Genomic DNA, 17,325 nt, shown 5'->3' with positions numbered 1-17,325 from the left:
ATTCAGTGTATCCCCCTAGCTGATCCCTACCGCATCGTAAAAACTCGCGTACATCGACAATCTGACAAATGCCCACATACATCGTTCCTGGAGAAGTTTCCCTTCCCACTATCCTTATCAGTACATGAAGAGATGGCTCCCCCACTCAGATTCTCAACTCTTCTGGTTCCTTTCTGTCTTCCCTCATTCAGCCAACACTGAGTCGTCATCGCTCTCTACCATGTATCTATCCATAAACACAATGTCTCCCCACATCACTAAATTCCTTCCCTCTGTCCCCCATCCACCCTCATCCTTTCATCCAGGACCTCAATCCTCCCCCCTCCTACATCTTATTGGCTCTGCATCTTTGTGAGTGAAATCAAAGTTTTAGGATGATTTTAGATGTTAACAATGCTGGAAATCACATATACATTATGTCAAAGCAATAATCTAAACATCGATCACAATACTGAAAAATATGATTTGTTAAATGAAGCTTCTTTATTAACGACATTCACTTTTACATCCATACATCTCTGACTGTGTGGTAGCGTCCCAGACTATATATATACTGTATGTATTTCAAACCAAAGAAGTTCTAACTAATGATGAAATAATGAGAATCTGCAGGGAAGACTGTTTTAAGAATACTTTGTGTTAAAGAGGAAATCATTCATTCAATGAAGAATGAAACATGATGCAGTTTATGTTTGTGGCAGCAGAGGGCACAAAATCTTCCTCCATGACGAGCAGCACTGTTTATTTAAAGGAGATGTCAGCTCAATTATTCAGTCATTCTTCCTCAAAACAATCACCAGGACATTCAACAAAACAATCTCTCAGCAAGTCATTCACACGGGAGACATTTCTGTCAAACGTCAACACCAACTTGTGCTTTTTTATACTTGTACTCCACCACCAGGACCATCTCATGGTGTGTGATGTGTAATCCTGTAGTTTATTTTAAATAAACGACATGCTTGTAAAAAGAAACATCTGGGCTTTATACTGTTGGCTATGAAAAGCTTCTCCTTCAGTTCATGAAAGCTCTGAACTAAACTATAGAATTAATTTTCCACTGATGCTGAATTTGATCCTGAAAGACTTGTTGAGACTCAGCGCAACTGATCAGACTGCATACTTTCACAGTGACACACACACACACACACACACACACACACACACACAATCTGAGTGACTTGGTCTGATGGAAGTTTATGTTGACATTCCTTTTCTTCACAGACCTGCTGAGGAAAGAAGAAGCTGCACGCTGGTGAAGTTCATGGCTATAAGTTGTAAAGTATAAGTGGAGCTGTGATTAGTTGACAGTACGTTGTGGTTGTTGAAACGCTTGAATTGATGCTGAGCGTGTGATCGTTTAAAGCTGCTGCTGCTGCTGCTGGGAAACAAGATGGCAGTCTGTGTGAGCAGGCAGAGAGAAGCTTTGGTTAGTTTGAATGTTGAAGTGCAGGTGAAGTTGAGCTCAGTCTGATCTGGGGTCAGTCAGTTACTGATGTGGAGCAGCAGGTAGCAGCTGGTCGAGCATTAGGACCCAGCAGGGATCAGAAAGCTTCTTCCAGAGAAACAGCTTAGAGATGTCAGCTGAGGACACACCTGTCTGCTCTCACCTGCTGCGTTCACTACTTTAATGTTCATCTCTGCTTCTGATTTGACACAGCGAGTCATTTTTTCTTGTGTTTAAATGTATTTGTGTTCAAACAGTTTATTTCTCATTGATCACCTGGGTCCTGTTTTAATGTAACTCTGATTAATAGTTAATTTAATAAGAGTCGTTGATGTTACTCATACATGTACAACAATAAATGGACAACATGTATGTTCCAAAAAGCATTTATTCACAAGAAAAGAAAGGTTAAGAAAACACAGTCTCTAATCTAAGCTGACTATCTGTGGGTGTGTCAGAGTGAATGTGTGTGTGTGTGTGTGTGTGTGTGTGTGTGTGTGTGTGTGTGTGTGTGTGTGTGTGTCAAGATGGCTGAGTTATCAAAGTCGCCACATAGTTTACAACAAGAGAGGCTGCAACAAAGATAGCAGTGAGAGGGAGGTCTTTGTTCTGATTTTGCCTCATCAATAAATAACTGGATACCTCTCCACAGGGCACCAAAGAGATGTAGGGAACATGGGATGTCCCAAAATAATATAATACAGGTTTACATCAACAAGCTTGCTTCTTAGCCTTTAAACTTGCACACTAACTGAAATACAGGGCAGTAACAGTTAGAGGAGTGTTTCTTAAAATTGCACTCAAGCTAAAACACATGGAGTAAACTCGGCTCAGACTCTATCTCAATCTTTTCCTTACACTGAAATGCACAGCAGTAACCGCAAAATACAGCTCTCTATATGCACAGGGCTGGTTCAGACTCAACAGAGTTTTTCTTTTTTTTATAAAAGCTGAACCAAACTTCTTAACTTCTGCAGAGTTGGTTTAACTCAGATAGTTAGCAACAGCAAGTGGTTACCTTAGCATGGAAGGTTTGAAGGTGGTAGTAACCAATACACTGTCGTGGCAATTTTGACAACTGCACTAAGTTAATGGGTGAGCTGGCCAAACACAAAGCACTCAATACTCTGTTCAGCAGGTTTTATTAGCACATTTTCAGAATGGCTATTTTACAATACAACAAAGTCCCATACACCGCTCGACTTATGACTGTTGCACTTTTCAGCATTGGCTTTTCAGCAAGCCTCAATGCGGCCCTATCTTCCTGCCCTAAACATCACATCAGGACAGAGCCCACTGGTCAACCCGTTCCCCTCAGTCATGGTGTTAGAATTGTTAAGTTCACAGAGTCAGTTCCCACAATGCCTTGTGTCTTGAATACCAAGTAGGTCGACGCCTACTTCCCACCATGTGGGAACTGTCCCACCATGTAAGAAACACCAAATTTCCTTCACAACACAAATCTCAAATTGCTGTTACCAAATTTATGAATTAATTAGTTTACACCACAATCTGTTTTTGGGAGTACAGATGGATGTTTACTCCTGTAGCAGACTACTGGTGTAATATGTAATGTAATGTATTTGAGCTAGTATAGAATTAGAATTTAATTTTTTTGGTTTGGATCTGTACTGTGCATCACACGTGGCACCAACATATATAGTGAACATGTCATTATACCTCAAATGAATAAATGCACACCGCTCTTCTCAAAGATGTAGATGTCACAAAATAAATGTATGGATACCTCACAGCGGCACCAAAATATTGAAGAATATAGGTTGAGAAATGGCAATTTTGACAACTGCACTAAGTTAATGGGTGAGCTGGCTAAACACAAAGCACTCAATACTCTGTTCAGCAAGTTTTATCAGCACATTCGTATTCCATACACCGCACAATCCCGAATGGCTCTTTCACAGTACAACAAAGTCCCATACACTGCTCGACTTATATCTGTTGTATTTCCCAGCATTGATTCTTCAGCAAGTCTCAATGTGGTCCTATCTTCCTGCCCTATACATCACATCAGGACAGAGCCCACTGGTCCATACATTCCCCTCAATCATGGTGTTATCAGAGTTAAGTTCACATTGAGTTCCCACAAGGCCTAGCATCTTGAATATCAAGTAGGTCGCCGCCTACTTCATGTCCCACCATGACAGGAAGTACCAAATTTCCTCCACACCCTCATACAGAGGTACTAAAATAATATAAGGATTCAAAAGAAGGTTAGAGGCCCCAATCACGTATTACATATTATTAATAGGGCCGGGACTCCATTAAAAAAATGTATCTAATTAATTAGAGGCTTTGTAATTAATTAACCAAAATTAATCACATTTTAATCGCATATAAATATTTGACCTGAGAACAAAGTAATTTTTCACATGGATCTTTAGTATACCATTGAATAATGACTGAATACATAAGCTTAAGCAACACAAATGTTGTTTATTTTTGTTCAAGTCCAACAGACCAGTGCAATTTTTGCCATTAAGTGTAGCAATAGCATATTTAGAAATATAGTACATTTCAGAAATTCAGGTAGCCTATAGGTAGGTAGATCTTATAGCTAGCTGCTATATGTTTTGCATTGAGGTGATACTTGAGGCTCGATGTGATGCGGTGATATGCGAATTCCTTGTTGCATAGCTTGCACACAACCATGCTCTTATCAACGCTTCCATCTGTTCATTTTTTGTAACAAAATTTCCCATCCACGGGGCCAACCAAAGCAGTCTCATCAGCTTCTTCGTTCATGTTCACTGTGGTTTGTTGTTGTCTGAACTCAGGAACGCTAGTTGGCGCTCCAGTATAATCGGTCCGCCTGAAACTCATCCAGTGAGAAACGTTCCACAGTGCAAAAACTAGTGTGATTAAAATGCGTCAATTTTTTTAACGCGCTAATTTTTTTGTAATTAATTCATCTTAATTTACGCGTTAAAGTCCCTGCCCTAATTATTAATTACGTATAATAAAAAATGATGTGACTTGATTTACTCAAGTCACATCATTTCACCTCAAAATGGGGCACCACTCTGTAAAACAGAGAAAAGATTGCCAGTTCACCTAAATTAGTCTCATAAAGTTACAAAACTATCAATTTGGAACTCTGAATAATATTTAACTTAATAATTATAATCAAATTACCATGTTTACATTTAGCAATGGTTGAAGGAATTTGGAATTCGTTTCATAGACGATGTTGGCATCACTCATAAATGGGCAACATTAAAAGGCAAAGCGTGTATATTAAAAAAAGGTATTCCCTCTAAAACAACGTAAGACTTAGCCTGGCTAACACCAGACCAAATCTCATTTGAGATTTGGTCTGGACACTAGCCGTTCATTTCTCCGTAGAGGAGGTGTGGTTTACGATCCTCCAGAGCCGTTTATTGGGCGCTTAGAATGTCTATCAAAAGCGTCTGTAGGTAGCTCTTAGCCAATCAGATCAGTTATACCAGATGACGTAGTAGAGCAACAGAAATGGATGTTTGTTGTGTGTGTGTCTGTGAGAGAGTGTTGTTTGCTGCTTTGCTCCTCCAGTTCTCGCTTTCTGCAAGATTATTTATTTTCACGCTTTATTCCCCCTCATGTCATTCAGCCACACACATCCACTGATTTTATGGGCAATAAACAAGCTGCTGCGGGTCTCTCGGCGGCTCCGCTGTCCCCCGGCTCGTAGCGAGATCACCGCCGGTGCAGCAATACGAGCCGGCGCTACCTGTGATCTCGCTACGAGCCGAGGGACAGCGGAGCCGCCGAGAGACCTTTCGCCTTTCAACTTTCGCTCTAAACTATTTAAAACACCATCTACAGCTAAAGAGAGTTTCGTGTCTGCAGCAGCCATGTTGGATCCGGAAAACTAAAAGCTTCCAAGTGCCGAGTACTACGCGTCATCATCTTGCCGTCCCTCCCCACTCTGTGATTGGATCCCTAAAACAGGGCTAAGAAACTGCCGTGGTTTCCAGACTGGATGGAGGTTCGAAATTAAATTTGAGCGCGCAAGGCAGTCTGGGTATACCCTGGCTACGTAAGACTAACAAAATTCACAATATCTAATCTAACAGATAATTAACAGTGAAAATGTGGGAGAGTTAGATGATGTGTATGCATGTGACAAAATGTTTCCACATTTTAATCTGTTAAACAGTCTACATTTATAAATTAACCTTCAGAGAACTGAAAAATGAAGTCATGGCAAATCTTTAATATTCTGGATAACTCACTCCACACATGGAGAACGAGGTCCTGAGAGACTCAAAGATCATGTAGAGAAACAGCGCAGCACCATTTGATGACAATTGATTAACAATATTCAACTGTAATACAGGCTTGTTTACAGGTTTAAAAGAGGGTAAAGTGAAGTGTTTTTTAACTTGCAGAAGTCTATACGGGAGAGATGTTTTAGAAAAATGTAATATTCCATAAAACAAAAAGTGTATTGAAAGCCAATATCTGTATTTGACTGTATTTTATTGTAGAAGAATTTATTCTATTATAGAATGTATTAATTTAATGTGAAATTCCTTTGACAATTTTTCAACCAGATTTTTTTTTTTTTTTTTACAGTTTATGAATTAGCTGTATGTTATCAACCTTTTCTTAATTCAACTGTCTAAGCCACTTTTTCTGTTTTTACTTTAGCTTTTCCTGTGTTAAAGAGAAGCTCAAGTCAAAATTAAAGTTGTGCCAAAAAAACTACAAAAGGTTTGCTCACATCAGTCAGATGGAACGAAGGAAAACACGTTTTCAGTTGTAGGGAGGAGAGAGTCAGGAGAGAAAATAAGGGCATGATTTCCATGAAGCAGTAAAAGCCTACCCGTCAGCTCCATGAAGCCATCTAGTGGACTGACAGAAGTAGAGCAGCTGATGGCAGTTTCTTCTGCTCTGGTTCGTTCTCCTTACTGATGAGAAGCAGCAGCCTCTTCTCTGTTCAATAACAACCACTATTGATCATGTATTGATTGGTTTTCTGTGCTGAGTGAATGAAATGTAAGAAAATAGTGAGAAAAGACCCTCAGTAGTTTTCTAGCTGCTTCTTTAGTCTGAGCAACAGTCCAATAAAGTCGAAGATTCTTTTTTTTTTTTCTTTTCTATAATTTTTATCTCACGATTTTGTAACCCATTTTTTATTTATCACCCAGTTATTCCTATCATGATCCTGGGCGCCACCTCTTCCCTGTCGGTCTGGGGAGAGCCCTGAATTGGCCACATGCTTCCTCCGATACATGCGGAGTTAGCATACCACTTCTTGTCACCTGACGGGGAGATTCCCCGGTAGGACGTAGCGCGTGGGAGGATCACGTTATTCCCACTGGTTCCTCTCCCTCCCATCAGGCGCCCTGACCGACCAGAGGGAGGCACTATAGCGACCAGGATCAATGCATGTTTTTGTGAGAGGTCCCTGTAAGGGGATCCTCGGGGGACATGGGGAGAACATGCAAACTCCACACAGTCGAAGATTCAACTGATACAAAACAGAGAGAAGCAGCCAATCAGAGGACAGGCAGCTGATTTTTTTTGTCCATTGATGAATGATTGTACTGATGCTTTCTGCTCAGCTCTCGGTGTTTCCTCTGCAGATGAAGGCAGAAAGTCTCTGGCAGCTCATGTGGATGTGAATTCAGCAGCAGCTAACAAGGTAACATGATTGATTTTGGACGATTTGATGTGTTGTTGCTGTATGCTTTGACTGGATACAGTAGACCTGAAAGAAAAAGAGGAACATTTGAAAAGATGACGAGCTTTTTAAAATTAGTCAAACAGAAATGAAAAGTGAAGTCATGTTAAACAATCCAACAGACTAACGAGCTGAAAGTCATTTCTTAGATATGAAGCTGCAGCTCAACATGAAACAACATTTCTACCATCATGAGTGTCTTAAGTATTGAGGTGAATGACGGGGATGAGAAATAATGTGTTGAGCTCTCCCTGCAGGTCGTTGTGGACTCTGCAATGGATCAGTGTGAGGACAGAGAGGAGGGAGACCCTCCCCCTGAAACCTCTCTGTGTGGGGAACATGACAGTCAGACCAAAGCTCAGAGGTGAGATTAGGATCTCCAACTGTCCAGGACTCTTCTCCATGTCACAGCTCAGCACTCAAATCACTCTACCATCATTATAAACACTCACTGTCACATTAGACACTAAAGTATTATTAACTACTGACTTTATTTGTTACCAAATAGATGATGACTGAGATGAGACAGCATCTTTTATCAATTTTAATCACTTGTTGATGAACAGAAGAACGTAACTGATCCACTGTCTTTGTTTGTATCAGGATGCTGCAGCAGAGACCAGACTCCCCAGAAAGTAAACCAGAATCTGGACCAGAATCCAGCTGTGTGTCCATGAAGAGTGACCGGTCTATGGGTTTCCCTGCTAACTTTAAAGTTGGACAACTTGTTGATAAAAGGTACAAATTTAAAACTGAACTTTGTTATTATCTGACTGGATCTGAGCTTTATTGTAGAGGCGATCAATGCCACAAAATGTGGCACAGACTTTTGAACTGTGAGTACCAGGGATGACCTGATCCGATAGAAAGCTTTCAGCACCAGTACTGACCTTATTCTCTGCTTCAAGTATCACCTAAACAGGATGCATTCAAATAGTTTTCTGTTTGTGGTGAGATAAAGTAAGTTTAAAGCTACTGATACTTTCTATATGTCCTTCACAATAAATGCAGCTTCAAAGAGAACACATTGGTGTCTCACTCTTGCCCCAGTGGGATGGACTAACGGAACATATCTACACATCCTGAATCAAGAACTTGATGTTCTCTGGTTCTGCCTTTCAGCTGCTTGACTTTACATGCACTTTTGTTTTCTAATTTGCTAATTTAAATTAAGTTCCTTATTATCTTATCTTGTCTAGCCAGTGGACAGAGTTACTGTGAGTTCGGTGCAGAATTTACCTTGTTTCTATCAGGAGGAATCTGGAAAAACCTGAACCCAGCTGTGTGTCCATGAAGAGTGACCAGTCTATGGGTCCTCCTTTACACTTCAAAGATGGTAGCCACTCTGTTGATCAAAGGTGAGGATTTCAAACTGAGCACCTGCACTGGAGCAGCTGGACATTCTAGGTGTCTTGCTCCAGGGCACTTCAGCAGTGAACAGTGAGGGAGAGTTATATGGAGGGTTGGTGAGAGCTGTTGGGACTAAACCAAACTGACTGGTGTAGAACACAGTGAGCTGAAAACTAGAAAAAGCTGCAGACTGAGCTGTTGAATCTGTGGAATCAACAGGACGAGTAGCTTCAAAACTGAGTCGGCTCCAACCTCTAAGAGGAAGACATCAACTTAAAGTTCTGATGGCCCACCTTAGGGGTTAAAATAAACACTGTAAAATGTCTAAATTGAATATTGATCATGAATCATGCAAACGATGATGTGGATTGTTGATTCAGTGCAAAATTTATTTTGTTTCTATCAGTAGGAAGCTGGGAAAACCTGAACCCAGCTGTGTGTCCATGAAGAGTGACCAGTCTATGGGTCCTCCTTTACACTTCAAAGATGGACGCCACTTTGTTGATCAAAGGTGAGGATTTCAAACTGAGCACCTGCACTGGAGCAGCTGGACGTTCTGGGTGTCTTGCTCCATGGCACTTCAGCAGTGAACAGTGAGGGAGAGTTATATGGAGGGTTGGTGAGAGCTGTTGGGAGCAAACCAAACTGACTGGCATAGAAACAGTGAGCTGAAAACTAGAAAAAGCTGCAGACTGAGCTGTTGACCTGAGCTACTCGTCCTGTCGATTCTGTGGAATCGACAGGACGAGTAGCTTCAAAACTGTGTCAGCTCCAACAAACCGTTCTCATTCCCAAAGCGTAATATACCGACGATTTGTCACACCCCTAGACGTATCATACTGGCGCAAAGGGTACCCTTCCATGTCTGTGTGAAACGCTCTGGGTTCTCAATTGACTCCAATATAAACCCGCTCGCGGCGCTGAGAAGCGCTTAGAGCAGAGGCTTACAGCCGTCTATTCACTCCAATAATATCCCGACCACGGCCCTCCATTACGCTGCCAGCGACAATCTGAATGGAGAACCGAGGACCCTGTGCACGGAAGTATTTTTCTCCCTATTTTAAGGATTTCTTTTAATGACATCGTCAACATTTCTCAACACAAACACATCAAAGTCTCACTGATAATTCAACAATAAAATAGCTTCATGTTGTGGCTCTCAGTATCATTTTTTTCTCCTTCGATTCTGAGAAATAAACTTTTATTCGTTTGTTTTACGGCATTCCACTGGCGGACATTTCTCTCATTTTTAGTGAAAAAAAAAAAATATTTTGACTTTGTTTCTGCATAAAAATGGATTTTGATTACATTTCTAGCGAGAAATATATGTTTTATGTTCTTAATATTCACTCAGTGAATGTACATAATCACTTTGTGGTGAAGATCTCGCCAGAAAAAGACGATCCGCTGTGTTTTATTTTGAAATCTGTTTTATTTTGTAATCTACCGCGATCATAGCGGATGTGGTCCTATCCTCGCGGATGTGCTGTGCGATCTCATTGAATCGCGCTTCACTGTAAATGGCCCCGACTCTGCTCTCCTGTTTTAGTTAAAATATCTTCATTAAACAAACGTTGTCTTTTTTTAGCATAGATAATATACATACAGTGTAATTATTTATTAGACAGTGTGTGATATTCGATATATTGGGTAGAAATAGGTTTTCACAGCCCTAATAGGGAAGAACTACAAAACGAGAGGTCTAGGGAGTTGTAGTTTTTTTAATAAAACAGGTTTTTACCTAAAATTGTAAGTTGGAAATACTTAATTAGTGGCTTTCCATGGGTTTGAGGGGATGTCAATCATATTTTTGGCATCAGAATTTAAATATTGTCTTGTTCAATGGGGGATTTGTTGTTTTTTCAGCATATCCTAAAGCCCCCCCACTCCCACCCCTTAGTGACTATGCTCACATTATAGTCCATGTCAACACCTTTCTATAACAGTAGGTCTCATGTCTGTAACCCTTTTTGTCTCTTAGTTATAATCATTTAAATATGCCCCAGGGTTAAGGTTCAAAGGTCAATATCTCAAAGCAAGAATATTATAGAACCTTGAAATTGATATATGTTACTCTCCAGGCCAAGACCTTTCCGGTGATGTATTTGGTTTAGCTCTATGACAAAGTTTTATTTTTTCACATCTCGGAATCTGAGCACTCAAAGCGCTGTGGGAATCTAAGTCTGTTAGGGCAGATTTCCAAGGTTGTGAAAACCTATTTCTACCCAATATATCGAATATCACACACTGTCTAATAAATAATTACACTGTATGTATATTATCTATGCTAAAAAAAGACAACAATGTTTGTTTAATGAAGATATTTTAACTAAAACAGGAGAGCAGAGTCGGGGCCATTTACAGTGAAGCGCGATTCAATGAGATCGCACAGCACATCCGCGAGGATGTGCTGTGCGATCATTTCAAACTGATAATGAAAACAAAATGATGTGTTTTTGTCGGACTAAGTTGAGAGATCTCCAGTTTTTAAACATTTTCTGACTCAGATGAACCTCTGAGAACCAACACTCTTTTTCTATTACACACATTCACACTGTGATCTCCCCAGTACAACCTGTAAGACACAAGAAATTCAGAGGGCTTGTCTAAAGGATAAAAATAAACAAAAAAAACTGAAACATGTCTAAATAGAATAATGATCATGAATCATGCAAACCGTGGGGTGTGTTGTGGGTTCAGAGCAGAATTTTTCTGTTTCTCTTAGGAGTGATCTCAGTGGGATCAGTAGGATGAGTAAACCTTTATCACTACAGGGTTATCTGATTCACTGTTCACTTCTAAACATCTCCTCGTGGATCTTTACCTTGTCTGTGTCTCTGTGGACAGACATAATGTCAGCTCATTCTTCATGATTCCTCCACAGAGTGGACCAGGAGAGCTCAGAGGTTCCCGGTGGTCACTCTGCCCAGCAGCATCAAACACACCTGGACTCCATATTTCTGGTCTGTACAACAGCCGTACAACAGCTGCTTTTACAACTATTCTGTCCACAATCATCTCCATGCTGCACTGTTTAGTCCAATGGACTGTTAGTCTGTCCAACATGGAGCTTATGTTTGCTTCTGTGATTTTAATTTGATTGTTTCATCCATATAATATTCTCTTCCAGCTGCTGAAGGAGAACATCATCACTTTTGTGAAGAATGAGCTGGAGAAGATCCAGAAGGTTCTGAGTCCAGATTACCCAGAATGCTTAGAGAGTCAGAGCAAGTATAAAGACGTGTTGGAGGGTGAGGATGAGGAGCAGAGGAGGAGAAGCAGAGAGGAGTTTCTGAAGATCACACTTCACTTCTTGAGAAGAATGAAGCAGGAAGAGCTGGCTGACTGTCTGCAGAGCAATAAGTGGATTTCTCTCAAATTTAACACGATGAAAAATTAAATGGAGGCAACATTGGCAAAGTTTACATTTCCAATCCCTGCAGTAAATATGCAGCACACATCTGCATCAGATTAGAAGCTGTTTGTTCTCAACTGATGAGCTGAATAAAACTGATGGAGGAGCAGAAACTCTACAGTCATACATACATGTTGCATTAAAGGATGCATTCACTGATTAACTCTGTTGTTTGTTCATTTAGGAACTTGTGTTCCAATGGACCGACGCAAACTAAAGTTTAACCTGAATAAGAAGTTCCAGTGTGTGTTTGAGGGGATCTCTAAAGCAGGAAACCCAACCCTTCTGAATCAGATCTACACAGAGCTCTACATCACAGAGGGAGGAACTGCAGAGGTCAGTGATGAACATGAGATCAGACAGATTGAAACAGCATCCAGGAAACCACACAGACCAGAAACAACAATCAGACAAGAAGACATCTTTAAAGTCACACCTGGAAGAGATGAACCAATCAGAACAGTGCTGACAAAGGGAGTGGCTGGCATTGGGAAAACAGTCTTAACACAGAAGTTCACTCTGGACTGGGCTGAAGACAAAACCAACCAGGACATCCACTTCACATTTCCATTCACTTTCAGAGAGCTGAATGTGCTGAAAGAGAAAAAGTTCAGCTTGGTGGAACTTGTTCATCACTTCTTTCCTGAAACCAAAGAAGCAGGAATCTGCAGGTTTGAAGAGGTCCACGTTGTGTTCATCTTTGATGGTCTGGATGAGTGGCGACTTCGTCTGGACTTCCACAACACTGAGATCCTGACTGATGTCACAGAGTCAACCTCAGTGGATGTACTGCTGATAAACCTCATCAGGGGGAAACTGCTTCCCTCTGCTCGCCTCTGGATAACCACACGACCTGCAGCAGCCAATCAGATCCCTGCTGACTGTGTTGACATGGTGACAGAGGTCAGAGGGTTCACTAACCCACAGAAGGAGGAGTACTTCAGGAAGAGATTCAGAGATGAGGAGCAGGCCGGCAGAATCATCTCCCACATCAAAACATCACAAAGCCTCCACATCATGTGCCACATCCCAGTCTTCTGCTGGATCTCTGCTACGGTTCTGGATCTTTTGAATACCAGAGAGGGAGGAGAGCTGCCCAAGACCCTGACTGAGATGTACATCCACTTTCTGGTGCTTCAGTCCAAAGTGAAGAACATCAAGTATGATGAAGGAGCTGAGACAGATCCACACTGGAGTCCAAAGAGCAGGAAGATGATTGTGTCTCTGGGAAAACTGGCTTTTGATCAGCTGCAGAAAGGAAACCTGATCTTCTATGACTCAGACCTGACAGAGTGTGGCATCGATATCAGAGCAGCCTCAGTGTACTCAGGAGTGTTCACACAGGTCTTTAGAGAGGAGAGAGGACTGTACCAGGACAGGGTGTTCTGCTTCGTCCATCTGAGTGTTCAGGAGTTTCTGGCTGCTCTTCATGTCCATCTGACCTTCATCAACTCTGGAGTCAATCTGATGGCAGAAGAACAAACAACCTCCAAACCTGAACCAACAAGTCTCTACCAGAGTGCTGTGGACAAGGCCTTACAGAGTCCAAATGGACACCTGGACTTGTTCCTCCGCTTCCTCCTGGGTCTTTCTCTGCAGACCAATCAGACTCTCCTCAGAGGTCTGCTGACACAGACAGGAGGTAGCCCACAGACCAAACAGGAAACAGTCAAATACATCAAGAAGAAAATCAGTGAAGAGCTTTCTCCAGAGAGAAGCATCAACCTGTTCCACTGTCTGAATGAACTGAATGATCGTTCTCTAGTGAAGGAGGTCCAACAGTCCCTGAGATCAGGACGTCTCTCCACAGATAAACTGTCTCCTGCTCAGTGGTCAGCTCTGGGCTTCATTTTACTGTCATCAGAAACAGATCTGAATGTGTTCGTCCTGAAGAAATACTCTGCTTCGGAGGAGGCTCTTCTGAGGCTGCTGCCAGTGGTCAAAGCCTCCAACATAGCTCTGTATGTGCACAGATCTCTATCCAGATTAAATGTCCTTTCTATTGTTTGTCTTTGTTCTCAAATGTTCTGCTGATTCCTCTCCAGGCTGAGTGGCTGTAACCTCTCAGAGAGAAGCTGTGAAGCTATGTCCTCAGTCTTCTGCTCCCAGTCCTCCAGTCTGAGAGACCTGGACCTGAGTAACAATGACCTGCAGGATTCAGGAGTGAAGTGTTTTTCTGCTGAACTGAAGAGTCAATGCTGCAGACTGGAAACTCTCGGGTCAGTATTAGACTATTTTTAAAAATATACTCACTATGTTTACAGCTGTTTGCTGTTGTGCTCCATTACTGTCTGAAACAGTTAAAGTTTTGAACAACTCAGACAAATTTTAAACACTGTCATATAGGCAAGGAATTCATTTTAATTTACAGAATCATGCTGACTGTGTGTGTGTGTGTGTGTGTGTGTGTGTGTGTGTCTGTGTGTGTTCAGTCTGTCAGGCTGTATGATCACAGAGGAAGGCTGTGCTTCTCTGGCCTCAGCTCTGAGCTGCAACCCCTCCCATCTAAGAGAGCTGGACCTGAGCTACAATCATCCAGGAGACTCAGGAGAGAAGCTTTTGTCTGCTGGACTGAAGGATCTACACTGGAGACTGGACACACTCAGGTATGGACAGACATACAGGTGGACACTCTCATGTATGGACAGACAGGTGGACACTCAGGTGTGGACATGTGGACAGACAGCAGCTCTCACTGTGTCTCTGTCTCTAACTAAGTGTCTCTGGTTGATGTTTAATGGTGATATGAACTATGAACTATGAAAATATGACTGTGTCTCTTCCTGCAGGGTGGACCATGGTGGACTGCAGTGGTTGAGACCTGGTCTGAGGAAGTGTGAGTTTGTTTCAGCTGTTTATGTTAGAATTCATCAAGCAATTTAAAAACACACAGAAACTGAACGCAGTACTTTTCAGTAAAGTTGTTAATGAATTAGCAGATGATAACCCGCAGCTGTTTTGTGTCTCGATCTCTCCATCAGATGTCTGTGAACTTGAACTGGACACAAACACAGTACACAGATTCCTCAAACTGTCTGACAACAACAGGAAGGTGACACGTGTGAAAGAGGATCAGTCATATCCTTATCATCCAGACAGATTTTACTACTGGTCTCAGCTGCTGTGTAGAACTGGTCTGACTGGTCGCTGTTACTGGGAGGTTGAGTGGAGAGGATGGGTTCATATATCAGTGAGTTACAGAGGAATCAGCAGGAGAGGAATAAGTACAGACTGTGTGTTTGGATGGAATGATCTGTCCTGGAGTCTGCGGTGCTCTGATGTTGATGGTTACTCTGTCTGGCACAATAACAGAAGAACAGTCCTCTCCTCCTCCTCCTCCTCCGCTGGTAGAGTAGCAGTGTATGTGGACTGTCCTGCTGGCACTTTGTCCTTCTACAGAGTCTCCTCTGACACACTGATCCACCTCCACACCTTCAACACCACATTCACTGAACCTCTTTATCCTGGGTTTGTGGTGTTGTTACCTGGTTCCTCAGTGTCTCTGCATCCTCTGTAGGTCTGAGAGTTTCTCCTGTAGACAGAAACTCTACTGACTAAAGATCAGCTGCAGAATTAGACTAATATGGGCTTACTTTTTTGTCTGCATTATGCAACAAAATAGGTTTGATTGCAAAACGCCCCTCATAGACTTTAAGAACTAAACAATACATTTTTTGTTGTAAATCTAAAAAAATGTTTGAATTAAATCTAAATGTTTCCTTTACAAAAAAATGTTTGCAAATCTGAAAGTCTTTTTTTGTAAATTGTTCTGTCAATTTCTGAAGAACAGAGGACTGACACCAGGAGAGCGGAGTTTGTGGTTTATTCAAGCTCCTGCAAGAGGATGCTTCACATAGTAACAAAGAATGTGGCAGCTGGAGCATGCAGAGTCTTCCTGTGGTCCACCTTTATACACACCCACATCAGCATTACAGATACAACTGTAGGTCATATCCCCAGACTGCACATAAATAATTGACGTAGTCATGGTGACGTCACCCGTTGGCTTGTGGTCCATTTGAAGCATTTACGTACATCGCCATATTTGTTTTTTGAAACCGGGAGAGACCATATTCGAACTGGGGAGGCTTGAGGACGGGCGTAGACCCCAAACCCCAAAACACCTGTTTCAAAGATCTTGAAAATGTCAAATACATTCTGAACCTTATCAGACGGTCCAATAGGTGGTGTAAGAAATGTCAGTTTACCATCTCTAGCATTTTCCCCATTACATAAATCCAAGTTGTTTTTTGTTTTTTTGCTCATGTAAACTTTGTGCTTACATTTAAAGTTTTGGACTCAACCCTTTTCTCCTTAAATATCTACTACTACTTTTTCTGCTATTAGTCCATATCATCAGTATGTTCCAAACTATCATATTTATGTCAAAATAAAACTAAATATATACTCCCTTTAAAACCTGTCATCAATTTGTTTTAACTTAATCTCATGATCTTCTTTACCCATGAGAAAACTTTAAAGTTAATACAGCCATCGCAGAAGTGGTTTGCTGATGCTCAAAATGGATTTAAGTTGGTGGATCACTTTAAAGCTCCTTAAGGGCGAATTACACAGATACTCAAGGTCTGAGAGGTTAAAGAGCATTTATAGACGGCATGCTTCTGTGTGCTCTTTGTGCTTTGAAAACTTTAACCAAATTAGCTAAAGTCAACAGTCAGCAGGCCTCTTCTTATCCTATTATGGTTGGGCCTTCTCCACTGGATATTTGGAATTTGAATATCCACACAGGCTTCACTTCACCTTATGTAATGCCGTTTGAAGCAAACTGCTGTGTCTGCTGACACCAGGCAGAGTCCAAGACATGGAATCAGATAATTCAGTGTTGGAATAGTATTAGAGCTCCTTTGTATTTAAAAAAATATCTCCATACAGACATTCTGACAAATACATTTAGCATTATTTGATGCTGGTTTTATGATGTAGTGCATGTTGCAGTTCATCTTTTTGTCCAAAGAAGAGAGATATTTACCAGAGCAAAAGATGACGTCTTAAGATGTAGTTTTCCAATAAACAGTTAAATACAGAGAAATATTTAGTGTACTATCATAACACAAAGGAAAGCAGTACATTCTTACAATCAAGCAAATGAACCAGCAAACATTTGAACATGGCAAAACATTTTTGAGGAGGATTTGTTTTTCAAGCCCAAACAGTTGTCTAACTTCTGGTTTTATGGAGAGCACTTCTGTTTGTTCGCTTACAAAAGAGGCTTATCGCTACCTCCACAGTGGAAAAGTTGGCAATGTAGAAATATACAATATCTAGGACCAGGTATTTATGGACACTGGTGTCCAGGGATGGATTAATTACCTGAATTTGTGGCCTCAAAAAACGAACACAAGCATATTTATCTAATAACCAACTTTGATGCTAACATTGCATGTTTTAGCCACTTCGATAAAGGTT

General features: G+C 41.3%; 1 protein-coding gene across 1 annotated transcript; it reads left to right on the top strand.

The window, feature by feature from the left end:
* The first annotated feature begins 3,595 nt into the window (after window positions 1-3,595).
* On the top strand, window positions 3,596-16,298 carry LOC131983386 (NLR family CARD domain-containing protein 3-like). The gene is made up of 13 exons (XM_059348109.1): window positions 3,596-3,647; window positions 7,036-7,094; window positions 7,391-7,497; window positions 7,737-7,871; window positions 8,387-8,491; window positions 8,890-8,994; window positions 11,368-11,446; window positions 11,614-11,843; window positions 12,084-13,859; window positions 13,944-14,117; window positions 14,331-14,504; window positions 14,688-14,734; window positions 14,880-16,298. Exons 1-13 carry the CDS (start codon window positions 3,596-3,598, stop codon window positions 15,413-15,415), a joined length of 3,579 nt encoding a protein of 1,192 aa, XP_059204092.1. The 3' UTR covers window positions 15,416-16,298.
* The last annotated feature ends 1,027 nt before the right edge of the window (window positions 16,299-17,325 follow it).

Source organism: Centropristis striata, chromosome 13 (genome assembly GCF_030273125.1).
Source record: "Centropristis striata isolate RG_2023a ecotype Rhode Island chromosome 13, C.striata_1.0, whole genome shotgun sequence".
NCBI lineage: Eukaryota > Metazoa > Chordata > Actinopteri > Perciformes > Serranidae > Centropristis > Centropristis striata.
This window is presented reverse-complemented; position numbering and strand designations above follow the sequence as displayed.